The 27,495-nt window shown below is 43.2% G+C and overlaps 1 protein-coding gene across 8 annotated transcripts in view; it reads right to left on the bottom strand.

The window, feature by feature from the left end:
- The window catches only part of RAPGEF1 (Rap guanine nucleotide exchange factor 1), an 85,115-nt gene that overhangs the window by 39,909 nt on the left and 17,711 nt on the right, over positions 1–27,495 (bottom strand). For all 8 annotated transcript variants that reach the window (XM_039561505.1, XM_039561507.1, XM_039561510.1 and 5 more), the window contains exons 2-6: positions 13,181–13,320; positions 8,743–8,921; positions 5,892–6,048; positions 1,428–1,516; positions 896–1,048 (exon numbers count right to left, since the gene is read on the bottom strand). In XM_039561505.1, coding sequence (XP_039417439.1) covers positions 896–1,048; positions 1,428–1,516; positions 5,892–6,048; positions 8,743–8,921; positions 13,181–13,320 — 718 coding nt within the window. The remainder of the gene's footprint in view (positions 1–895; positions 1,049–1,427; positions 1,517–5,891; positions 6,049–8,742; positions 8,922–13,180; positions 13,321–27,495) is intronic.

Raw genomic sequence — 27,495 nt, 5'->3', positions numbered from 1 at the left:
GTGCACTGTGAGGGCCCCATGTTTTGGCATGAATCTGTGTCAGACCCACACATTTGCAGTAACTTGTGAGACTTTAACCCTTTGACTTTTAGTTTTTGCTTCTAATGACACATAATTCTGGTAGTCGTCAAGCCTGAGAAGTTCCCAAGGGCACACATACTCTGTTCTTAGAACATACCAGGAAATTTTTATATGACCTTTGAGAATTCATAAAATACACAGAAATGTGATTCTTTTTGTCAGCCACAGACCTTGATGCCACATTTCCAAATTAACACGACACGTATTTTTCACACCAGCCATTAGCACCAGTACGAGAGAAGAAAAACAACACACACACACACACACAAAAACCTGCAAACTGGGGGTTTTCTCTTCCTTCTCAAAATAGAACACAGAAACTTTCATGTGGTTACTCGTAGAACAGGGTAAGAAGAACCAAGCACAAGATTTTTTTCACACACTGTTGGCTTTCACTCTTAAGCTCACAGGCAAAGCAGAACAACCTGGCTGTGCAGGACAGGTTGGTAACTGCCCCCCGAGGTTAGAGGAACATTTCCCATCAGATACAGCAGCCCAAGACAGTTCTAAGTGTGGAATTCACACAGTTTTACATTAGGTTATTATGGCTTTATGTGATGCCTCTCATGTGTGGACGTCAGGGCACGGCACTATCCTCACATAAAAAGAAGGAGGAAAACACACAAAAAATAGTAAGAGAGACAGAACACAAAGCAAAGTCCAGGATCATGGAACAATTACTCTGGAGGACTGGAAATTCAGAAGCAACACTAACCCTCCTCCTCTCTTGGGCACATTTTGCAAGATTGTTTAAAAACCAACAGGCTGGTAAGAGGCACTGGTGCTCTTCACTCAGCTGGCTGGTCAGCATTACCTGTTCTCTGCCACACGAATGCTGGGCAGAGGGGGTTTAGGAGGTGCAACTTCTTCATCCATGGAGTCAGTCAGTAGCTCGTTGGATTGAGTCATATTAGTTGTTTTGTTGAGGATCTCCATTTCTCGGTCGGTAAGGGGAAGTTCTGATGGGCTGCAACATGCAAAACACAGACTGTAGATCATAAACCACAGCTGGAATGCAGCCTGATGACAGATTCAAACCTATTTTAAATCATGTGCTATCAGACAGACACCTAGAGCAGAAGGCAGAATTTGCATCTGCAGGTGGAATTCCATGTGTATGCAGAGCACAGCGTGCACGTGACACAAGGGATGTCTCACTGCCAGATTTTGGTGTCTTTCCTATCATAGCATATTCTCTTTTAGTGATCCTACTGAAATGGATGGGGCTACATAAAGAACACTACCCACCCACTGTGAAGAATAGCTGAATGATTTAACTCAGCTGTCAGTAGTCAGAAATAATCCTTCTGTATCAGTCCTGCACACAGAAGAAATCAGTGACCCACCTGTCAGATTTACATGCTGGTAAACTGGGTTTAACTGGGCTTGTGGGAGAGGGATGCTCCTGCTTTTCAATTGTGAGTCTGACCAGCTCCTGATGGATGGAAAGAAGAAAAAGAGAATAATCACTATTTTCTGAATGCTGCACTTAAACATCCTAGAACACAAAGGGATGCTACTGCAGTAAACTCTTGGTTATGGCTTAATGATGGCATGGACACAGAGCTGAGCTGGGTTTAAGTCTGGTACAGAGCCGCAGAAATGATGCAGAACAGCTGCTAAGGAGCAGGCTGCATCCAGAGGAAGTTTGGCACTATTTGAGTGAAGTTCATTACCCCTGAATGTGTGGGGATTCTGCACAAACCCACGTGTGTGTCTTTTTGCTGCGCTTCCTCTTTCCTCTATCTCACAAATGTGTTCCAGACCACACAACACCCTAGATAATGGTAAATTGGCTTTACATACATAAATATAAGTACAAAACGGTCTTACCCAGTGAAGTATTTCACCTAGCCAAAAACAACATTAAATAATTGCTTTATATTTTATAAATAAGAATGTATTTGTTTCAAAAAGCAAGTTTTCTGTAAAATGCCCGACCAAAAATTTAACAGTGAACACCTTTACGAAAAGGCCTGCTTCCCCTGAAGCCACCTTTTAACACATTAGCAATGGAAGACTTAATCATTCAAGGAGCTACTGCAGTGTCTCTGTTATAGGCAGATAAGGCTCTGGATAAAGAGATAAGGGCATGATAATCCTGAACTCTAAGTCTGCCAGCAGTCAAAGCAACAATCATTCACGCCAGGAAGATGGAGAGAACATTTTATGGATGTCTGAGGCTGACAAATAGATCTCCTGCTCACAGATACAAACACACATGCCCCTGTTACAGGCAGGCTGGAAAACTGGCAGTGTTTCCTGCCAGTATTGGCTTCCCAGCATATTACGCAAAGGAAACTATAAAGGATCAATTTTAATTTTTTTTTTTTTTTTAAGCAGCCTGAAGTACAGTGTCATCATTCCAGTATCATACTCGTGTCCTTCTCTATGGAGCTTGGAAACAACTGGCATTGCTCTCTCAATGCAGTAGCTGCAACTGGAACGTCATTGCCATCATCCCTCCGAGGAAGGAAAATACTCCAGTTCTGGTAGTTTTACATAAAGCTCTACTGAAAGCTGAAATTCCATGGGTTAACACACACACAACATGAGGAATAAGGTGCAAACACCGTCCAAGTGTCCACCACAGCTGACTTTGGTCTCCATGCTCTACTTACACTCTTGGTGTGAGCTGGTGCTCCAACAGAACGTACACTGTGTTACCCAAAACCAGGACAAACACTCAGCATTCCAGAAGCTGTCCTGGAACATCCCACACAGCGGGAAGGAAGAGGGAGCACAAACAGATGTACATGGGGACTAAAGCTATGAAGATGTCCCTGCTGGGACAGAGAGCCCTGGCAAGGAACAGCATGTTCTGAGAAGTGCCCTGATGACTAACATCACTTGACTCTTTTGGCTGCATTTGGCATCATGGGGTTGAGTGATGACACAAGGGATTGCCAACTTTCTGCGCCCTGGACAAAATTCCACTGCTGAAGAGATTTTTGGAGACCCTCATGCACTTTAACAGACTCAGGGCTGGACCCTGTGGGCCTTTTGGATAGTGGCCACAAAGGACTGCAAACGTGCAGGAGCACAAGAAGGGAAATGGAACGTATGGGCATTCAAACCAAAAGCCAAAATACTCCTTAAACATCCCTCTGAAAAGGCTATGGAAGGGAAAGGGTATTGTCTCCTTTTCCTGACCTTTCTTCACCACCTTAAACCAAAGGCAGGCCAACACTGCAGACTGTGGTGGTGGCTGTGCCACAGCAGCACTGAGGAGCCCCAGACACTCAGGGCTGAAGTGCTCAATTTTCCTATTTTGCCAGTCATAATGAACACACAATTGTCCACCATATGTGAATGTAGGTTAAAACGGGAGAAAACCAATCCAATTTGGCTCAAACGTATCTTCAGAATGATTCAAACCTTTGGGACTGGGGGAGAAAACCCCTAAGCACCTTCCAGCGAAGGCACCAAGGCAATGCACGATTGCCATTACCTGAGAAGATCACTTTCCCTTCAAACTTTGACAAATATCACCAGACCTTGAATGTTTCTCCTCTCTGCTATCCCCAAATGAGAACTAGCATTTGGAAATCACGCCAAAATCTTTAGCATACACACAGAGGTAATCAGCACACAACTGAGCCAGATGCACATTATGCTATTCCTTATCGGCAAGGAAAGAGATTCCTGCAGCAGTAATTAGAGATAATTAAAGCCTCTCTACAAAGTATGCTACTTCAGCAAGCTGGAAATTCCACAATGAGATGGATTTTTGGGAAGTTATGTAATCAAACCAAGGATTTTTTTTCCTGCCTAGCAAGGCCCTAAAACCTGAGATCGAAGTATCAAGTAACAGAGGTGAACAAGAGACTCCTTTATGCTCAGTTCTGAAAATAAAGAAGTAAGCACTGAAATGTGGAAGTGGATCTTGTGTGATCTGCCAGAAAAACAAAATAGGCTCTGCTGTGGAGAGAAGTGTCTATCTTCTCAGTTCTGCTTCCAGATCTGAAATGTGGCTTGGCCTTTCTAAAATAAACCTTGTTCCTTGCTGTGCAGGAGGTGAGAGGACACTGCTTCCAAATGCTGACCTCTTGATGGGCAAACACTCTCCCATCTCCTCAGATAGCCACACATCTGCTCTAAGGCTGACCAGACATGAGCCAGCTCCAACTCCAAGGCCAAAATAACTTTCAGTCTAAAAACAAAGCAGAGACTGACACAGCCATGCTGCTGAGCAGGGCTGCACAGCTCAGGATCAGCACTGCATGGACATGCCCATGTTGCTCCCAGCCTGGGCTTGCTCATGAACAGACATCCAAGATCTTCCCCACTCTGAGAGCTTCCCCCAATCCACACGGGATGCAGCTCTGACTGAAAGGCAACAGGTACCAAGGGTTTAAATACTGCTTGAAGTCAAAGGACAACGTGTGTCCAAGTCTCCTGCAGTAAGACCACAGAACTCTCTTCCAGATCTGGGGACAACACATCTCTCCATGGGATTGTGCAGATTCAGTCAGAGAGAACTCACCATTTGCTGGGGAATTACAGTTCAGATACCACAGCACAGATTTTCATGTACTGCAAATTGCTGCTGAATTCCAGCGCTAACAGCAGCTGAGATTTTAGGCTCAACTCTTTTCCTCTCTCCTGCTGTGCAAATTTAAGACCAGCTTTATTTTTATAATGTGTGGCTTAAAGTTAAAGAGCATACTGTGCAAAATAATCCTGGAAAATCCATCTTCTTTGAGTGATGGAAATTATTTGTTTCAAAGATATTTATTTAAAAGGCTCACAGAGTAATAGTAGATTTTAGTATCTGTGAGTAACATTAAAGAGATAGCCAGATGATGCAGACACCAAACCAAGAGGCCTGAGAATGTGACAGTCAAAGCTTGGGAGATCCACTTCATTTTTACATTTGGCTCCATTTCATAAAACTGAGTCTGAGTACAGTGAAAGATGCCTGTTCCTGATACATAATTCCAGGTGAAACACCTGCTGCAATTCTTAAAGCACAGTCTCTATCCCAACTTTCCTTGTGTAGTTGATTTAAGCATTCTCCACTAGATCCAGCCCTGCTCTTGAAAGAGCTTTAACTTCCTCTACAGTTTCCAAAATAAGATGCCCAGGAGATGTGACAGTCTGTCCACTGGTGCCCTAAGCCCAGGTCAAAGATACTTGTACCTGCAATACTAAGAAAGGTGAGTGACCAGCCCAGAGACAAGCCTGGGACACAGAAATAATGGGTACAAGAACCTTACCAGGAGGTAGAAGGAAAGCCAACAGCTTTCCTAGGGGGGAACAGGGAGGGAATGCTACAAGCAGGTCTGACAATGGATACAAAGGTTTCTGTTAAACGTTTCCATTAGCAATGTAAAACTAATCTCCAAGAAACTGAGTTTAGCTCATCACCTGTTCCACACCCTAATCCAGCTGCTTAGAGTGGTGATGTATCACTGACAAATCCCTTGAAATTTCTCTTAAAAGATGGAGCTGGAGTCTTTCATTCTCTGTGGGCATTGACAGGGAGCATTTTCATTTTATTTTACCAAGACAGAAAATGTGCAACCCGGGTCTTGTAATCTGCATGGGAGACTGGGAATGACTCGCTGAAAATTTAATGCAATGCTGAATAAAGATTCATTGCTTCTTCCAATTCATCCAAATGCCAGGGTGAGCATGCTAGAAATTCACATTCAGAGCCAAACTGTGCTAGTCTTTAACCAGCACTCCAAGAAGGAACATTTAACTTATGGAACAGTTGATTTAAGGGGTAGTTTACTGAAGGCAGAAATAAGGCGTTCATATAATACATGTAAATAAATAAAATTTACAGTATTTGTCTCATGTACCTTGACTCCATCCAGAACAGCTTTTATGACATCCTTCACTGTTGTCACCATCTCCTTGTCCTCTGAATTCACCCCCTCCAGCATCACCTGATCAGACCAGCGGATGAGGTTGGCCAGGCTCTGGTACACTCGGCTGTAGCAGGATGAGATGGCAGAACTGCACAGCAGGAGAGGGAACAGTTGAGAAAAAAGAGCAAAAAGAAATTTTGGAGATGTTATCAAATGTTACGGGAGTGAGTTTCACACTGTGCATTTCACTCCTTTGCTCTCTGACACTCAGAATTTGTGCTGAGCAAGTGACAAAGCTCAGGCTTCTCCTCCACTGCAGCTGCTCTCCTGTTCTCTAGCACCAAACTATGACAGTTTGAAGGTACAAACCATCAACAGCTCATTCCCAAGTATCAGAAGGAATTATCTGGGATGCACGTTAGCACAGCAATGCTAAAAATAATATTCTTTCCATCTTAATTTACAGTTCCATCCTATGCTTTAACTTTAAAGATAAGTATTTAAGCCCTACATTTAAGTTTAAGCTATGTTATTTCAGTATTATCCTTCTTCATTATTAGCTCTCCCCAAAACCACCTTGGATCACTGAGAGCTGACTCTATTCATTCCTTTACAAATCACTGCCTCACTGTTTATAATGCCTGAAAACACACAATTAAAATTACTTCTTTAGAGAAATTGAACTGAATGAATTTCAGGTTTGAAAGAGGAAGGGTGTTGCTTTGTTTTGTTTTTAATGAGAAACAGAATTGAAAGCTATTGTTCTGAAGGGCAAAAAAAGGCGTGTTTTGGAAAGATGACAACTCTAAATAAAAGTTAACTGTAACAACAATGCTCCCAGGCATCTTCCTGGCCATTCTGAAAACACTGACTTCATTACTAAACAAGGTGTGTTAACAGTACTGCTGATGGCAACGCTTCAGCAATTCTTTGTCACGTTAAATCAATTTCAAACTGCATCAAAACCATAAACAGATAAGAGAAGGTGTAATCTTGCAATCATTACTGATACAAGTTGTTCCAAATCTTCCCATTTCTCTCCGGTATCCATTTTACATTGGCTTAACTCCAGTAACTTCATTATCTGTGAGAAAAGAATCAAGCCCTCGAGCTCCAATGAGTTTATTTAGGTGAATGAGGTTTGCAGGACTGGGGAAAGAACTACTGTCAAGTTACAACCAGGGGATACAAACAATGGCAAGGACTTGATTGTTTGGTTGTTGTTTGGGTTTTTTTTAAAAGCTTGCTGCTTGCCATTTGTTCTCATTTCAAATGAAATTAGCTTGGTAGGAGATATTTCCTAAACATCATTTCCCTCCCCCATCTCTTTCTAAGACTTTGATTTCTTTGCCATTAATCTTCAGTCTGCTTCCTTCTAAAGAGGCAGTAATCGAAAGCCCATTTTGTGTGAGATTTAATTACTTTTTTCCTTGATGCAAATGCTTCCCCTAAAGTACAAAGAAGTCCAACAATAATTTTAAGGCTTTCTTCATCACTTTTCTTGCTCACTTTTCTTGAGGGGGATCTGACATCAGAATCACCCCTTTGTGTCCTGCCACTATAGTACACAGGTAGGGAGAGAAGGACACAGCTTTGTTGAGAAAGCCGGATCCCCTTTTGGGTTTTTCGGGAGGCTAAGCAAGGCAAGGCATGCACATGGGATCTGTGCTTTAATGCACCCTGTTTCCAGAAAGAGAGACTGATCACTGTGTACAGGACATTCCCATTCTCACAAGTTTGCTCATTATGGTTCGACAGATCCAACCTGAACTGGATCTTACCTGTCCCAGCCACATGTGTGATACTCACCCATTTCCTCCTTCCTTCTGCCAGAAGCAGCTCTGGCCTGAGCACTGGGGCCAAACACAACTGAGCATTTCTGTTTGCAAAGTATTTGGCACCCCAGGGCTGCCTCAACTACATTATAAACCTTCCTTGTGCCAGCACTGAAATAAGCATCTTAAAAGGAAAAAATTTGGAGATATTTAATGGGAAAACAAATAGGAACAGCACAAAAACTGGCAGGATTTCAGGAACCAAACACCTGCATTTCTCTGCTTTGTTCTGTGCTCTTCTCTGTGTTAACTTTGCTCTTTCAGTATTATTCAACAATGTTTATTTGTTTTCTGTAAATCAATTGCTCCAGCATCCATGGGATGAACACCAACGAGATCTCTATGGCTTGGCAACACCACAAATTCTTATAATCCATGCTGAGCTTGGCTTTGGCAAATTTCTACTGCTTTCCTGGCTTCAAACCCATTGCTTAACTAGTAAAAACATAATGCACATTATCTGTTAAAACATAAAACAATAATCTGTTGACTGCAGCAGGAATGAACTTGGACTGGTTAATCTGCTGAAGTACATCTATTTACTTCTGTATCTGATCCAGTAAAATCCAAAAAAGCAGTTAAGAGTGCAGGCTCAGACTTCTGTAATATCAGGGTGGATAAACTGAACACAAAAAAGGATTACTCTGAAGATAAACTCCTTTTCCAGGTGAAGCTATTAGATTTGTTAGCTTTTAGGATACCACCACGGACTGCAGAAACAGGAACAGCATCTGAAGAGAATCTCCCTCTACAAAATGATGAATTTCCAAGTTTATGCTAAGAATCATCCCTTCCTCCACTCTGAAAGAAGCCTGATTTGCTTTATCTTTCCATGGCATGAGCTTCTTGACAGCAGGGAATCTGCTTTTAAATGGTGTTTGAAAACCACCAAGTAATTAGTAAAAACAGCAGTCACTTCATCGGCATCTCCTGCACGATGCGGTTCTTCAGATAAAGAAGGAGCCTGTTGGTCTCTTGTGGTCCCAAAATCCAAGAAGGAAACTCACCTTTGCTGGATGCGTGGGTCAGTTTGCACCAAGGGCAGGATGGCTTCCAGCACTTTACTTGCTGAGCCTGGCAGCATCTCTAACACTTTGTTATCAATTGCCATTTTGTCCACAATAGTCTTAAAGTAGCGCAATGCACTGACAACCTCCTTCTCCTTTTCCTCTAGCCATGATACATTCTAAACAGGAGAGGAAAAAAAAGGGGAGAGATGTTAAAACTTCAGTATTTTTAAAGGCAGGGTTCCTTTAACACACTCAAAGTATGGTGACACTAAGGTATATTCCAGGAGGAGTGGAAAAAAACCCTTCTACCACAAACACTTTTAAATTGAATTACTACTCTTTCAAAGGAATAGTCAGTGCAAGATTACACCCACACTTCAACTTTCAGAATTACCTGCATTCCAAACTGAAGGCTGATCTTGATCAGTTTTAGGCTAAGATTAACACCACTGATGACATCAAGGGCACTGCTTTGAAACCCACACCCTAAACTAGGAGGGTGAAAGAAAAAACATTTCACAGAATGGTTTGGGTTGGAAGGGACCTTAAAGCCCATCTCCACCCCCTGCCATGAACAGGGACACATTCCACTATCCCTGGTTGTCCGAGCCCCGTCCAACTTCCAGGGATGGGGCAGCCACAGCTTCTCTGGGCAACCTGTGCCAGGGCCTCCCCACCCTCACAGGGAAGAATTTCATCCCAATATCTAATCTAAACCTGCCCTCTGTCAGTTTAAAGGCAACACTCCTTGTCCAATTACTATATGTCATTGTAAAATACATGAAAACATCCACATAAACTCCACTCTGATGAGCCTCCAACCTAAATCATTTTGGGATGCTGCTGGAACAAGAGAACTCACGCAATTTCCATGAGGACAAACTGTAAAAGCTAAGTTTTGGCATTGGTGAATGAATGCTGCAGAAGGGAACAATTCATTGGAATAAAGTTGAGCTGTGGTCACCAATTTCTGTGCCACCACCAACACCAGAAGAGGAAATTCAGAAGTGATACACGATACCTCAATGGCACTTTGGACTGGGGTATTTTTTGAAAGTTTACAACAGCATGCCTGGAGGACTTTTAGTGCCACAAGTAGTTCCTAAGTGAGATTTAAATTAACTACTGAACACTGCTAGAAAAGGAGCAGAGAGCTTAGCAGAGTCAGATTTCATCCATTATCTCCTCAGTAAATTCAGCTTCAAGAATTAATGACCTATGGGCATTGTGTGCTCCCCATACTCTTGTCAGCTGTTAAACTGCTGCTTTTCTGCAAAACCAGGCCAGCAGCCCAAAAGGTTTTAGGAAGAACAATTTATAGGCAGCACTGGTTAGTAATTTGGGGCCAGTTGCATAAAAGGATTAGAGTCCTAACTTCCATCTAGCTCCAACTTCAGAAGTCTAAGTCCCAATCCAAGAACTGCAAACCACCCTGTCATTTTCCATCTCATCTGGGAAGTGCCCAAACTTGGCTGCTGCTTCCCCTTTGGACAGTACTTCTTGCCAGGAACCTCAAGTTCTGATCTGCAGCCCACAGTGCCCTGAACTCCCTTGCTGAGAAGCATCCTGGCAACTCACTGGGATAAAAAAAATGACATTTCCCATTTTGCAGGGATGTGCCCTCACCACTGCACAGTTCATTCCAGGATATAGAATCATAAAAACATTTAGGTTGGAAACTGACTCTAAGATCATTGAGTCCAACCATTAATCTATGGAGAGCCTTGGCCTCTCCCGAGAAGGTTTTGCACTTCATATGAAATGATCACACATTTTAGGGATCAGAGAGTCTGTAAAATCCCTGGGTAAGTACGACCATGGTCCAGCAGTCAAAGCTCTCAAACAGAAGTGAAAAAACACGGACTGCAGTTCCTGCTCCGATGGCTGTTTATGGGTTTCATTCAACAACTGTTTCCTGCAGAAAGGCTTGTGACTTAATAGCTTAAACACTCTCCTGGTGCACAAAAGGGATGGGCCTGCCTGAGAGTTCAGGGCTGAGAATGACAGCTGGAAACACAAATCCTTCCGCTGAGCACACCAAGGGATGCGAATCCAGCCACCGGACACTGGCTGGGACACAGCCCTTTTTTCTCTTTTGGGCTTTTTTTCCCTGCTAGTTCTTTGGGTGACATTCCACAGGAGCATGTTCTAATGAATCCTCTTCCAAGGTCCAAAGGTATCATACATAGGTGTGTGCAGGGGTGCACAGAACCATGGAATGGTTTGGGTTGGAAGGGACCTTAAATCTCATCTCCTTCCACCCCCTGCCACACCCTCCCCTAGACCAGGATGCCCCAAGCCCTGTCCAACCAGGCCTGGAACACTTCCAGGGATGGGGCAGCCACCCATCTCTCTTTTGGGCATTAAACAAGAAAAAGTTAAAATTCAGGCAAAACAGCATCTCCTCTCCACACCCTGCCTGACACATATAGATATTTTTGGATGATTGCTGAAAGTTGCCCTTAATAATCAAATTGCAAATGCATTATGTATGAGACACAGCTGACCCAGAAAGGGTCACAGTGAGCTGTACAGAATACACCCAATTACAGAAGCTGGAATCATCCTTTTTTTCCTTACATTTTGGCAGTGTAAAACCTATCATAAGCCTGTATATAGTACTGAAGGACACTCTTGTTCCTACAATATGCCCTAGGATAAGAATCACAGACAGAGTTCAGGGGACAAAAGGAGGTTCTGAAAACAACTCCCCCAGTGCTGCTCCTACCCAGGTATAAAGGGGAAGAGGAGAAGATGATGTTTGCACGAGCTGAGCATATCCTTCAGCTTACACATCATGATTTTACATTAATTTTTAGTATTGCTATTTCTGCTCTACACTGATTATCTACTTCAAGAGCACAAAAATAGCATCTTAAGTACTTAAGAGGGAGAAAAGGACGATATTTGGTTTATCAAGTGAGCCTTCTGACAGAAGATCTGTCGTTTGTCAACTGATGTCTATATTACAGTAAGAAAACCTGGCGACAATCCAGGCACATCCTCTTCCCCACTCCCTTCACACAAAGCTAATGAGCTGACTACATCCAGTGAATTGATTAGTTGGACAGTACCTATTAAAATAGGTAAGGAATGAGCCAGAAATCAACAATATTTCACAGCATAAAAATGAATGCAGCTTAAATAATCATGTACAGTAATAAAAATTATGGCAAGTGTTTTGTTTCCCAATTTTAAAAATCCCAATCTGTACATAAAAAATGGTTTTAATGTCCAGCATGGCTTATTAGTATATCCTCTTGCACTGTTTTTAGGGGAAAAATAGAAGAGCAAAAACTTAATCTATTATTAACAATTGCTATAGACCACATTTTGAAAAGGGCTCTTCATTTTCTAATGTATTTAATGTGGTCACATATCAGTTTAAAGGAAGGCCTCTAAATTATCTCAAGATACCATCCTGAACCATCATTGGAATTAAAAGCTTTAATGGAGTACAGTCACTGGGGTTTTTTTATTTTGTTTTTTAAATAACACTCAGCAATGCAAGGTGTTTGGCTCCCTAGAAAGCATATCCACAGCTTCCTGGGGGAAAAAACCCACAGTCTGGGGAAAAAATCCTCACCATCTTCCACCTCATGGTGCAGAATAGGGCAAGGAAGCGCTGCAGAGACTTTTCTGGGTGTTAAGCAAGCCACACAGTCTAAGAAAACTTTATCTTGCTGGCTGCTCTCAGTAACACTACAACAACTCTCAGCAGAGATAATCTGAAGAATTCTGCGTGTCTGGCACTGCACATTGGATGAGACTTTTAACAGCTGAGAATGGTGTTTAATTATCATAAACAACCTCGACTGTTCTCAACTTCTGGCTTCGATTTGTACTTGAGAACTGACTGCAACAGTGTTGTCACAGAGATAGTCTCCAGCTACATAATCAGGTCACAACAGGAGAGGAGATAACACAGATCAGTTTGTGACCTCATTTCTTAGAGGACCTGGAGTACGTTTGGTCTGAGGAACACTGTGCTGGATCAGCAGCTGCCTGAACACATCTGTGTGACTCTCCCCGCTGGTGTCATCAGAGATTGAGCACATCTTTGGACCAGCTTCAAGGATGTGCTTGCTTGAGTCTGGGGTTTTTAAAAGGGTCACACCCCAAAACCAAGCAGCTATTTGGAAGCTTTAAGCATAACCCACGGGGTGTGCATGCAGAGAGGATGTGTCAGGCCATATACCAAGTTCCATAAAGAGATATTTAAATGTTTGTGGAAGGAGGTCTCATCATGCTCTCCAAAGGGATTTATTTATTGATTTAATACTACACAGTGCTGTTTATAGGTAACCATAAAGTAACCCTGAGGATCCCTGAGCTGCAGAATTATGCAGGGGACAAAGTCACACACCAGAGTGTGATAAACTGAGTACCAGGAAGCAAGAAACCATCAGGATAACAGAACACAGCCTTTGCTTACTTTGTTCACTGACTTCTCTGGTGTTTTCACTGTCAGGTCAGCTTGCTTTCCTTTCTTTGAGGGTGTTCTCTTTATTTTTGGTGAATGAAACTTGCCTTTCAACTTCATTGTGAACGAGGAGAGATGAGAACGCTCAGAATCTAGAAAGACACAGAAAAGCATTACTGGATTAGGGCAATTATGCTGAAACCAGGGGCGTTGTGTTACAGCATTATCTGGAAGAGACTTGCACCACGTAAATTTATTGAGTGGAACACGATAAAGAAAATTAATAAACTGTCACTCTATATTATGTTTCAAACCACAATGCCACCATCATTTCCTGCTTTCCTCAGCTACAATATCACCATCATTTCCTGCTTTCTCTCGGAAGCAGGAACGCTGCAAAGGAGAGGCAGGGACAGCAGGATTGCACTGCTCTGTGCCTTGGGAGAAAAGAGGAAAAACACCTCTCTTCAAAGCACTTATCTCCAGCAAGTCCCAAAGTACTTTACAAAGGAGGCAATCATCATGCCTCTTTGGCAGATGAGCAACTGAGTCAAGGGGATGAAGTGACTCGTTCACAGACTTCTGGCAGAGCAGAGCCCTTGGCTGTGGGTCAGTGCAGGCAGGGCTCTGCCTGGTACCCACGACCCGGCTGCTTCAGGGTTGGAGAACACAACCCCAGGTAATGCCCTTCCCAGGATGCTGATCTCTACCCACCCAACAGCATCTATTTTGAATGTGGCTCTATGGATAATCTGAACAAAATTGCCAGCCCTTGTCATCTGCAATGGATTTCACTTCCAATGTACCAGAAAAACCTGAGAACAGAGGAACCGCTTTGACACCAGGGCATCCTTCGAGGAGCTGAACTGCAGAACTGCTCAGCTCTTTTAAAAATTGTATTTTCATTGTTTTTTGAATACCTAAAAGCAGAAGTCTCAAAGGTTTGCAGTCATGCCATACTCAGACTTATTGTTGAAATACATTTTTATCTGTTTAACCATGAAGCTAAATAAAAACTCCCTTGTAGAGAGCAATTTAGAAAGTATTTTGAGCAAAGAGCACTTTAATAAATGAAGGTCTGAATTGCTCTCTAGTGACCCAGATAACTCAGCAGAAGTTACCCAACTTGTCTGTAACTACGTTATCAAGAAAAGTAAGCAATTTTGCTGTATGTTTCATTTCTCTTTTAGGTTCTGTGGGCATTAACTGCATTGGCTTTAATGAGTCCAAAGGACAGCCCCATGCATGCAGCACTGCAGCACCTCGTTAGCATGCAGACTGCAAACTGCAAAGGCTGCTGAACCAAATTAGCACCCAGCAGCTAAATACCACAGAGCAGTGCAAACCCCGCTCCTCGTACTCAGAAACCACCCGACTACAGCTCAAGGAAAGGAACCCTGCTCGTCTTCCTTTAAACTTGATTTCCTGGTAGCGTGTTATGACCCTGCTGTGAGCACACGCACCAATACTCTGGTGAGGTATGTCCCCTAGACCAAGATTTTGCAGGCATCCTATGAATGGAAGCTACGTGAGCACCGATCCTAATCTAGTCTGGCTGCAGACCTGTTCTCCACTTACAGAAGTAAATGTTTTCCCAGGTTTTCTTTGTATCATAAAGTCCTGTTTAGTGCACTGACGAGGGAGGCACTAAAAACCTTGGCCACTGCAGATAAATCCAGGCGTATCAGTTGGCCTCTGAAGAATCACTTACAGCAGCTGGCACCCCAACTTAGCAACAATTTACGTCAGTGCTTTACATCCGCAAGAGGATCTCCAAACCTTTAAAACCTCTCTGTCTCCACAGGGTGCTGAAGGTCACCACTGAAGAGAGTTCCTGGCTGCTGTGATAACACTCTTGAACTCCTCCCCAAAAAATCATTTGTATTTATTCCATACACCATATGATAATTTCCATATTTGCACGCATATGCACGCTTGCCATGAGAAGTTGTGGCTCTCAATTAATTTTTCCAGAACTGGCAAACAATTACAATAATTAATCTAGAGGGAAGTAATGGTGACAGCAACAAATTGTGTCTGGCTCCTCCACGGGCTGCAGTGAGATCCAAACTGCTGGTCTCAGTAAGGAAACACTCAATGCCTACAAAACCCTTGGTTACCTATGGTGATAATTTTGCATTGTAAGGACAAGATATCTGGAAGTGAGAAAGATTTCAAAAGATTACCATTTCCTTTTCTTCTTGCCACCAGACATCTCTACCCATTTTCATGGAGCAAGCACACAAACGGCTGAACCAACGTGTGTGCATGGTCAGGAACCTCCAAAAGGAGGTGTCATCAGAGAAAGTTCCTTTTCTGCTGACAGCAGATCCTCTTCACCACCACCACCACCAGCCAACCACTGCCCCTTTGTTCTTCTTACCCTTTGGTCACACCAAATCATTTGTGTGCCACACTCTGAGGGAAGATAGACACACAGAGCAAGGATAGAAGCAAGTGGCTGGAGCAGAATAGGAACTGCTTAAAATAGTACTGGCGAAGTAAACCAGCTGACATTTGCAAAAATAATAAACGTTATTGTTTGAACAGCCCTGCTAAGTCCTGCTTTGAAGATCACAAATTAATGCAGCTTTTTACTGCCATGGTCTACACGAAGCACTTTCCAGCTCTCATCTGCTCACAAGTTTCTGATGCATTTGCAGTTAAACAAATGAGTCACAAACCAATATTCTCTCACACTCAATTACACTTAGCACTTAAAATAGCGCTTTTCTTGTTCCAAGCACATTACAAACACATCGTTCTCATCCTTAACCAGTCAGGCCTTAACTTTACTCTGCAGATGGGAAGCAGGCATAGAGGTGAAGCAACTTGTCTAAACAGAGCAGAGGGTGAGTCAGTGACTCTGGTACAGCATCTCCATCACTCTGCAGGCCCTCAGCCCTCTCCCCCTACTCATGGATCAAGCTGTGGAGCTCCTGTGATTATGTTCAGTGAATGCCAACAGAATTATTCGGCACACTGGGCTTTACAGTTTGCAAGCTGATACATCATTCAAGCATTATAAACAGAATTTGCTTTGTAATGAATCTGGATGAAGTGGTATAAAAGAGAAGTGATACTTGAGTAGGAAGGGATTCTAGCTCACAGGTGTAAGGGACCTAAGCCTTTACAGATGAAGCCTGAAACCCTCCTCTAAAGAGCACAGCTGAGCAAGACTTCTTAGACTGGTTACCACAGCACTGTCTGCCTTGAAAAAAATCACTTTTTTTATACTATATCCTAATTTAAATATCTTCCATGTCCTGTGTGTCTGTCCAGTTAAAAAGTTCAAACAGCACAGCATGCCTTTACAGATTAAATAATTTGGTAACATATAGAGAGGCAGAAAACAGAGCCATGGCAGTGCTCAAACCACTTCTCCTGTCCCTCTGCTCCTTCCTGCCTATCTACAGTAACCAAACCCCTTAATGCAGCATTGAGGTTGTTCTGAGCTTGGGAGTTTGCCCACTGGAAATTATTCTATCATATTACCCTCGCCTCTTGTTGATGAATAGCCAGCAGTGTTTAGCTGGAGTCTCAGCACTGGCTTTCTCCTCTCTGGTGTGCAGGAGGAGGGCACCCCGCACTTCCTTTTATGCAGTGTCCAAATATTTGTGAGATGAATGGGAAAAGTCAGGGTAATAAACTCAATTGAGTGATTTCAACTGGAAGAGGGGGGGAAAAAAGTTGTATCAAAGTGTTTCTGTCTCGAAGGAACCACTGACTTTCCATCCCCTCATATTTCATCTGTCTAGATGCTCTGCTGCTGCACGCAACTCGAAGAAAAGCCCTTCAAAATGACTTTATTATGGATCTGAGTTTCTTGATTTCTGACTGGAAGCTTTATTATGTCACTCATTTCATAGCTGATTCCATCCCCCGTTAGTGAGACTCCCACTCTGCCGTGCTTGAACGTGCTCCAGCTGTTGAGTCACGGTCCTGCTCAGCTCCCAGGCTCTTCTCCCCGGCACGTGTCTGGGGTCTGACCACACACACAACACCAGAGAGCTCGCCTGACATGCCTGCTCCAACCAGCCCTGCTGTCAGGTGTGGCCAGAGGGGTTTTTCAGTACCCCTCAAGGCCCTGGACCAGGCAGATGAAGGCTAAGGAGACCACGGCCAACCAGGAGCCACCTGATTCCCCATCAGCTTCCCAAGCTCCAGCAACTGGTGCTGCTGCCAGTTTGCCAACAGAAAGCTAAATCTGGTGAGGGAAGAACTGCAGGTTTAAAACAATAGTGGATTAAAAAGGAAGGCAGATAAATCAGCTGATGTGCTTGTGGGCGAAGAAACTAAGGCTGCTCAGGAGAAAGCTGACAAGTCAAAGCCCAATGTCCACCTCTGTCATAGTCAAATGGCCACTCCCCACTTGGGTTCAAATGAAGGCCAGAAGATAAGTCAAAACACACAAGCTGGTGAATTCCACCAACTTAAGCCAGCAGCAAGTTATTTGCTTTAAAGTCAAAGCGAAAGTTCAGCCTTTTACAGAGCTCAGTCACAGCAGAGTTTCCATCTGTTGGGTCCCACTCGCCAGCCTCATGTAACCAGCACATGGGAGGCTTCAGAAATGGGAAATAATCCCCTGCCTGTTTCTGCACCTCCTGGTCCTGTTTGTGTCACTGCTGCTCCGTGGCAGGGAGGCTCCCCAGCAGCTGGGACGGGCAGTTTAACTGTTCAACTTGTCTAGTGCTTGGATCATATAAAACTAACTGAAAATAGACTTATTTTTAATTAAAACCCCACAAACTTTAGAATACAGTACCTTTTCTTTCCTTCACCTGAAAAACTAACCCCTCCATCTTCTCTCACTCTCTGTGTGTTCAGACACCAAAACCCTGCAGCTTTAGAGGAGACACAGCCTTAAAAAAGGGTTATAGTTCATTTTCCAGCTTGTCCTGACTCTTGTGGCTTGTTAGAATGAACGAAGTGGAGTCTAAAAATCTTATTCCACAAATGGTTCCTTTTTCAAAGGCCATTTGGGTCTCTGCTGGATGCACATATCCAAAAGCTATCAGATTAAAAATAACAGCAGACATCTCCCCCCATGTCATAATGAAGCTATTGTGCACATTTTTAATCAACTGCTCCTGCCACTTTTGCCACGAGTCCTTTGAAGGCAGCAGTGACTTATGTAATGAGTTACACAACGATGCCCATTAAAATGGCATTTGTTCCCTTGGGCTCAGCTCCATCATTTGAGAAGACAAAAGGCAAGTTGCAAGGCTTCAGCTAAACCCTAGCTGACAGGGACTTTAAGGGTTCTGAAGCAAAAGGCAAAAATAACAAGCTGGAGTTAAAAATGACCTTTCTGCTGAGGATGTCTGTGCTGCGATGCAGCGCCCAGCGAGAGCCTCTGGGGCTGGGGCTACTCCAGATGCAATTCTGCTCTCAGAAACACAGGAAAACAGGTAATTCAGGATGGGCAGACAGGCACATGCGAGCTTACCACGAAAATCATTAAACATACTGCAAAGCATGGGTCTGTCCAGATTTTATATGGATATTACTAGATTCTCAACATGTTCCTTCCACCCTTAGGGCAAGGACTATATCTGTTACATACCTGTAAGCACACAGATCTGGGGGATTGTGCCCTGGCTGAAGCTTTTGGGCTCTCTTGTAATGTAAATATTAAAATCAGGGATTGACAGAAAATCTAAGCCTTTGAGCTTTGCAGGAAACAGCCGAGTTCCTCTGCAGAAGAGCTGGCACAGGAGGCACAGTGTGATGCTCACCAGTGAGCAGTGGGCAACAAAAACCTACTGCAGGGGCACTTGTAAAAATAAATTTTAATAATTCTGTCTGTCTTGTGACAAAATGTTCAACCCTGCCAATGTGTAGCTATGAAGGTGGAGAGAAAGCACGAGGTTTTAAGGAAGGTTGAAGAAACAGATGAGGAGAACCCCCATAGGTTCTCCACCCTTGCACACCTGCAGTGTGTCACTGTCTCTCCCATTATGCAGCAAAGAGCCTTCAGTTACTTTTCACACCCTCTTTCTCCAGAAGTCCTGAGGATGTTTAGAAGCCTAAAAATGCTGATATGCAGCACTTGTGCAATGCTGCATGTTCCCAAAAGGATGAACTGGGATCCTGAGTACAGAAAAGACAGAATGTGACAGAACAGAATTAAAATATCCCTTATTAAAATATCCCCACTGCTGCACCACGGGTGCTCAAAAGCCTCAGACCTACTACTCCCAGCTCTGTGAGTTTACTTTTCCCAACTTTGCCATTATCCCCAGAGACTGAAGCAAAGAGAATTTATGCAGAAACAACAAAAAAAAACCTGGTAGGGGACCTGGAAAGGAAAAAAAAAGGGAGGGTCCAGTGTCAATCAGGAAGTTTGCCCACCCAAACTTTTGTACCTTAGGTGGAGTTGTTTGTAAGCTGCTCCAAGTCCCTCTCCAGGGAATCCAATTGCTAGGAGAGCCGCCAGGTTTTAGAGGAAAACGATGGAGGAAGGGCAGCTGAGAATCAAACAATCGTTCTTGAGTGCTAAAGAAACTTTTCCTCTAACATCACGTCACCTTGGAAGCAGCCAGCTTTTAGACCGACTGCCCTTTTTCTTTTCTGGCAACATTACAGTGAATGAGCATAAACCAGTGAGCATTAATGATGTGCAATGACAGCACACAAACTTCTCTGGAAAAGGGAGGCTCAGTTCCCTCTCAGCTGGCCAGGCAATGCTCACTGACTCACAGGCTTCATTATTTTTATGCCGCCCTCTGGGGCCTCCAGAGGAAGCAAAACATTTTTATTTGTCAGAGAGCACATTTTTATTTTGATTTTTTTTTTCTTTCTAAGCAACCATGAATGAGGCATCTCCAGCTGCAGCAACCTCATGTGGGAAGAGCTCACAGTGTCTGCACGGGAATTGGAAGGCAGAGAGGGCAACTTATCAATTCAGCCACGTCTCCCAACTGCAGTGAAAAGGACTGGGTTAGTCAACAACATTAATTTTATGGTTCATTAACATTACAGCTCTTCTTCCTTCCAGTATCATATCTGGAAGCAAATCTTCAGGTTGCAAGGAAGAGAAGATGCACATGATCAAGTAGCAAGTTCAGAGCAGATGACCAGATTCCCTTCTACTCCTCTTTTTGCCTGGTATTTCAGAACAGAGAAATCTTCTTGTATGTAGATACATAAACCAGGAATCCTTTGCCTGCTGAAAACTGCAGCAGTATCACTCAACCAGTTTACAGGGGAAAAAGAAAAGGGAAAAAGCTAAAATTAATCAAACAAGGAGGGATTTACAAGGAAGTAAATTGCTACCCAAGTTCAGTTTCCTCCAACACATAAAAGCTGGCTTTGAGGTTTCTTTTTGAACAAGATACTGTAATTTATTGATAAGCAGCAGACAGGACTTTTGCTGTGGTTTATTGCAAGCTGCTCCAGCAGACCTGGTGCCATATCAACCCCCAAGCAGGAACACCAGCAATCCCCAGCAAACCTTTGTGCAGCATCTGGTGAGTCTCTGGTAATTTCCCATCTAAGTACTGATTTTGCACAGCCCTGCAAGCCCCAGAGAACTGATAGGATTACAACACTGGTAACATGACTCGTAACTCCCCTGGTGCCAACAGCACTAGAACAACAAGAGACTCAAGTAGCCTCCAACACCAATGTGAACAATGTGGTCCCTGCTCACCCTGTTCTACCCATGAAAGCCAAGGATGTTAACTAAACATTTAATTTTAAATGGAAAAAAATAGTCCAGCTACATGGCATAACATCTGCATTACTTCAGCAAACAGCCCCGAACACAGAAATTGCAATGCTTGCAGGGAATCTGCTGAATTTCTCTGTTCACCAAACATGGTTAATATGGGGTCTGTGGGCATCCCCACTTGTCTAGCAGCTTTTGGAGGATATGGTCATGACAGTGATTCAGACATCTAAAAATAAAGCCCTGCAGGCACAAGTGTGCGTGCGCACCACCTGAGTCACTCCGGGCTGCAGGGAGCCCGTGAGCCAAAGCTCATCTGTTTCATTGACACCACTGCCATGGCCAAGCAAAAAGCCTCGTCACCGAGCTCTGCTTCAACTCCTTCCCCCCTCCTCTCATTTTCTCAAGCACATTTAGGCTCTTCCTACACTGAAAGATCTTTGCTGGGCTTGGGTTTCAGTTGTTCGGCCATCAGCTTTGAAACTCAGACCTGAAAGATTATAACCCAATGTTGCTGAAGCTGTTTATCCATCTCCAAGGTGACAGGATGTCGTCACAGGCACTCGGCAGGACACCAAGCAGAAAGGCATTATTTCGGATGCTTTAGGGAAAAGCCTAATTGCTCACAACCTGGCCACAGGTTCAACAGCTGACAAACAAGGTTGTAAATGGAGCCTTGGCTTCTTGTCTGCGCCACAGCACCGGCTCTGAATGGGAAAAACTCAGCCCTCTTTCATCCTTGGAGAGTAACCACTGCTCTCATTCATTAGGCAATGGAAAAAAAAAACCAGAGAAGCTGGCTCAGATCTGCCTGACACAATTTCCAGTTGCTTTGGACATTACTAATTATAGTCATCTTTATTTTTGACCTCTGATTACAGACTCTTTGCACATTCAGTCTGAATGGCAAAGATAACCCCTCTTTTCTAGTAGGCTTGGGAGGAACCTCACATGCTGCCCAAAAGCCACCGCCCACACTCAGCCGAGCTGAGCACAAGAAATAAGATGAAAACATGGAAAGCATTTGCTTAAACATGCTCGGTTTTACTTCCTTCTTTAGCAAGTACCATAGATCAAGGGCAGCAGTCCAGGTGAGAGTGTGATGTAAGCTCTTTTCCATGCGTGTTCCCAGATGAGCTAACTGCTCCGTGCGGGAGCCTCATTTCTCACTGTTCTGACTAGTGCTGTATCCTGGGGGCTCAGATGCTGAAAAGCAGATATTCAGTTCAGTAAGATTAAACATGTCTGCACAACTTCGGTGCACCATGCTGGGGGCTCACATCTCTGCACGAGAGAGAAAAATGAATTTCAGGAACCAGGCCAGCACTATCTCCTAGAGGCACTGCAACACCAGTGTAAACTTCCCTAATATTGCTTACTCAAGAAAACAAGGCACCACAGGAGGGCTATGCAAATCCCTCAACTTTGAAGTGCTGCTCTCCTGTTGCCCCAAAGGACCAACTCTCTATCTCCACACACCCAGACAAGTGTGTGTGCAAAGCGATACAGCGGCACCGCAGGTGTGAAATTTCTGATGCAATCAGGTCAGAAGCTGCTTTGACATTATTGTTGTGCTGCTCCATAAAGGGTTAAGAAGCTGCAGGCCATATCCTCAATTCCATACTCTGTTCTATACCTGATAGAATCTGCAACCAAACCACCAGCTTTATTGCCTGCCTACAGGCAGGAGGAAATATTAATCTTCTATAAGCACAATTTGAAACATCAGTGCCTCCAGCAAGGGGAAACTGAGATGTTAATTGAACTGAACAGCCCAGGAGGGAGCTCCCTCTTCCCTTCCTCAGCTGTAGGATTAGCACATCCCTACACCACCATGGCAGGAAACATGAGGGACCTTAGGGATTCTAAGTGGGATGTCTGTCTTTCACTCTGCTGCACATAAACACTAACGTTACTTTAACAGTAAACAATTATTTGTGACAACTTCCTATTTTATCCCATCTCTTCATGCCTGAATTAAAATACGGTTACATCACTCCTACGGACAACAGGTTTCAAGGTAAAGGCATACTGACACCAACACCTGCAGTTCTCCCCACTCTTTTTGGCAAATCCTGACTTTGAAAGATACAGAATTCTGAACTTCTACAGCAGCAAACCTCAGCAGATTTGTACATCAACAACAACATGAAGGGAGTCTGAAGGAATCCATCCCATCTCTAATTCATCTGAGCCTACTGAAGACTTGAGGTTTCAGTACCAGGGAAACAGTTACTAGAATTTTACTTAATTTAATTTTGAAGAAAAAGCAGCTATTCCCCAGATACTTCAGAATATTACTCAGCCTAATGCAGTGACAAGTTTGAAAACGCACTTAACAAGGATCCCCTGATCAGACCTGAGCCTGATTTCTTTGGCACATCACTCTTTGCTGGCATGCAACGTTATTTTTTGTATCACCCTATCTGTATTTAACAGTTACTGTCATCTTTAATGGAAATTCCCAAAAGTGGGCCCTACTAATAATCAGTTTCAATTTTTCAATGAACTTCCAGTTTGCTCACATAGGAGGATGGCCTGAATTTCAAGAAGAAACACCTTCGACACTCATATACAACAACTCAACAGCTAAAGGGAACCCAGCTCAGGCTAGATTTCACCAAAACCAAAGCGGAACCTTATCTCAGCATCTCTTTACAATCTTGCTGAAACTATTCTCTTATCACAGAATAAATCTTGGTGAATTAATAGCTACTTGAATGATGTTTTTACCAACAGCCCATTTCCTCATCATATCCCATCCCATTCAAGGCATGGCATCGGGTTTCAGAAGTGAGATCTTGCCCACAAGCCAGCCCTACTGGCCAGGAAGACACACGAATGACCCACTCCAAGAAAAAAAGCATGTTTTAAAAGCCAGTGCCCACATTCTGTGGTAGAGAGACCTTAGGATACTATAAATAAGAAATAATTCTGTAAAGTATTTCTATTTAATTTGGTTTTGACAAAACAGCAAACCCACAACTGCCAAAGCTATTTAAGTCTGTGCAACACAACGTGCGACTGTGTGGCGATGCTGCCATCAGCCCTGAAAGGTGAATCAATACTAATTTCAGTTTGTGGTCCGTTGAGCAATACTTTGGAGCTTTAGGAGGTCTGTTTGGAAAACAGCAGCCAGTTTGTAACAGGAAACTTCAGCTCCACCAAGCCTCGAGCCATGTGGTGCAGGGTCAGGCCAGGCTCTGCTCCATCGCCTCCGGAGAGCACGGCCCTTCGGTCAGGCTGAGCCTGGTGCCTTGTCAAAGCTTCACTGTGATTAACTTCATGCTCCTTCACTGTGAAAAACAGGCAATAACCCACTGCTTTCTGCAGTGCATTCAGTATGTTACACAGCTGGGTTCAGAAAGACATCGAGAGGTGTTTATAAAAATACCCGTGGTGCTGTTGCTAGAAGGACAAACACCTCCCAGACCTTCTGGGCTCAATATTATCAACTGGTAATGCACAGCCCGCCTGCAGAAGCTTCACCCCAACCAGATTTTGAGTCTTCACCTGGATCCAGCCAGTGAGTTCAAAAAATTACACTGCAGTAAAGCAATAAGAAACACTACAAACCATCTTTCAACTAAAAAACAACCACCTATAATTGCAAGCACAGAACTGACTTCATATTTATACATGTTTATTAATACCACTTTGCAATATAAGAAGAATCTAGCACTGAACTTTGTGTCAGTGTAGTAAAAAAGCATCACTTATTTTTTTCCTGCTCAGCAGAAACAACCTTGTGTTGTGAGGAAGGGGCTGAGGGGAGTCAAACACTGCAGCCATTGACTGCAGGATGTCCACAAACATCTGCTCCACACAAGGACCACTCTCCCACGATGCTCTGCATGACTTCACAAGATTTGCAATCTGAGCTTGGACTTCATTTATTTTAGCACATGTTTTCAGGAAACTTCCCTTTCCTTTCTACCCTGTTTACAAATTTACACAGCAAACTCACTTTGCCTCCCTCCCCAAACAAACACATAAATTTTGCCTTTTTTCTCTTCTGTGTTACCTATGAACTCTGAAGCTCAGCAAATAAACTCTCAGCTACATCCACTTCTAAGCTGCTGATTTCTGCAGAGGAATGACAGATGGAGGAGAGCTCTCCTGCTTCATTTCTGGCAACTCTGCAGCCAGAAGTCTGAATACACTCAATGTGCCCTCATTCCTCATTAACCTGAGAGCCACTTACGTACCTACCACGAAGAGTGCAGAACTGGAAGATGGCTCAAACAAATCTTGGAAAATGCAATTGGTTTGGGAAAAGCTGCTTCATTAAAACGTGTTGAAACTCCTAAGTCCCTCTGCAAAAGGCTCCTACAGCTTTGTATGACTTTAAACAGCACCATTTCCATGTCTATCCTGATATGACACACCAGCCATAGGTACAAAACACCCCTCAAGGCTTGATTGCTGCTATTTGACAAAAAAACCCCAACACTATGTATAGCAGTCACAATCATAATTATGAAACTGAACCCATATGGGAACTTCGAAAGATGCCCCTGACAGAAGATACTTTCAACAGGGACTCAAATCACTCATAAAAGAGAATTTAAAGATATATAGAAAATACTTCAAGTCCAGTCAAGTTAATTTGCTACTTGTTGGCAGAAAACAGAGCAGGTGAAGAGCTGAGCTGGTTTTCTGGCAATTGTACAAATCTACTTTTAGGGAAATCACTTCAAACTATAACACATCAGAATTTATCATGATAAAACAGGCAAAACTCAAAACCTCAAGAACCCTGTAGCTCAGACTTTATAGTGAGAGGGCTCCTACATCCTGGGAAGTTAGCTCAGATCAAGGTGGAAGTTGGAAACTCACACATATTATTCCCAATTAACTCCCTACACAGTCTTACTTTGGAATATGACTGTCCACTTGCAGAATGGATTTAGCTAATTAGAAGGCATAAGGACGATATTTAGAGATAGTTCTCACATACATATGGGAAGTTGTTTCTCAAAGATAAAGTCTAGCTTTGTTGAACAGAAGTAGATAACAAACCTCAAAGGAAGAGATTTTTCTTGTATGAACGATCATTTTTTTATTTAAAGGACACTCCTGTGTTATTATAAGGAACCAGGACAACATAATCCCAACATTTTCCACTGTAAAGCAGAAATCCCTGTTTTCTGCTCTCCTGTTAAGAATTGGGTCTGCATTTGCAAAACAACCCAACAAAGAAGTGCCAGCTCCACTCAAATCTTTGTCACTTAGGAACTCAGGGCAAGGAAAGGCAGCTCCAGGCCTAGCAGCAAAGCTCTAGGCTTACATTTGATCAATAGTCTAAACAAAGCCTGACCTAGCACCAAACAGGCAGCTGATTTGCACACAGAAATTTGCAGGATGTTTCTTTTGTCCCTTTAATGACAAAATTGCCATCTCTGTGCCTCCGAAATGACCGTGTGAAGGTTTTTCAGTTTACAAGCCAGAAGTTCATGGCATAAATTGATGAGGTGGGGATTCAAAAAAGGTGACACCATCAGACACATGAAAAGCTCACGCAGAACAGTCACAAACCCACGTCACCGTTGGCAGATGACCCACCTGGGTGATGGCAGCTCAACTCCTGAAGCCATCAGGAGTGGCTTTAAAGGACAAACAGACTAACCGTGATCCTGAAGCCACAAAATATTCCTATAATGGGCTTGAAACACACTGCCAGTCACAGGCAGCACACAGTAAACAATAAAAAGAAAAGTAAGTAAAAAAAGTAAAGAAAAAAGCAAAGCTGTCCAAGCAATAGGCAGGTTACTGTGAAAGAAATGACCAATCCTCACAACAAATGACCCAGCAGAACCAATCTCACCATCCCTAACGAGCTCTCCAGATGTAACAATATGAATGCTCACAGTCATTTTCAATATTTCAAACCAAGAAACCGCTCCCTCATATTCTTAATTACCTCCCACAGCAAGACAGACGGGGATTTGGAGCCTCCGTAAATTCTCAGTAGTAGAGAAATCAACACATTAATTTTCTAACATTTAGGGCTACTAGGTTTATTTTATAAAATTACTAGCCAAACCAGAGTCCAATAATGAGATGATCTATTTGGAAATAGTATTTTGCTTGGAGGAAGAAAAGAAACACTGTTTTCATCTCTAATACCCATAAATCACTGTATTTACAGACTACAGCTTGGGGACTCAGGGCTAATCTACTGATAGGATTTCTCTTCTATTTGCACTGTGTCTGCATCTGCTCTCTTCATGTGAAAACAAAAAGCTGCCCAAGAAGATTATGGCACTTTCACACCCTAGATCACCCAGGTCCCAAAGAGTCTGCCTAGTTCAGCTCGTTAAGAGCACACCACACTTTGCATTTCCTACTATTTTAATACTGTGTTTAGTGAATATAGGAGAACACTGGTAAAGCAGCTCTTGTTCAACTTCAAACAAATGCAAGACAGTTCTTTATTACAAAAGCTGAAATCAGATGCTCCAAGGCTCCTTTCACAAAGTGATCATGGGCATGACAAGGTGAACACCAGTAAGTACAATCAAACACACATCCTCCTCTCCCCAGACATGTTCCTACCGTTCAATTACACTGTGGTAGACATGGTTTATTAAAGGATTTTCACACACCTAAGGAGCCATGTCTGGCAGTGATTTCTTTATTTATTTAAATAAAC

Source organism: Corvus cornix, chromosome 17, assembly GCF_000738735.6.
Source record: "Corvus cornix cornix isolate S_Up_H32 chromosome 17, ASM73873v5, whole genome shotgun sequence".
Taxonomy (NCBI): Eukaryota; Metazoa; Chordata; class Aves; order Passeriformes; family Corvidae; genus Corvus; species Corvus cornix.
Note: the sequence above shows the minus strand (reverse complement) of the source record. Positions and strands in the feature narration are given on the sequence as shown.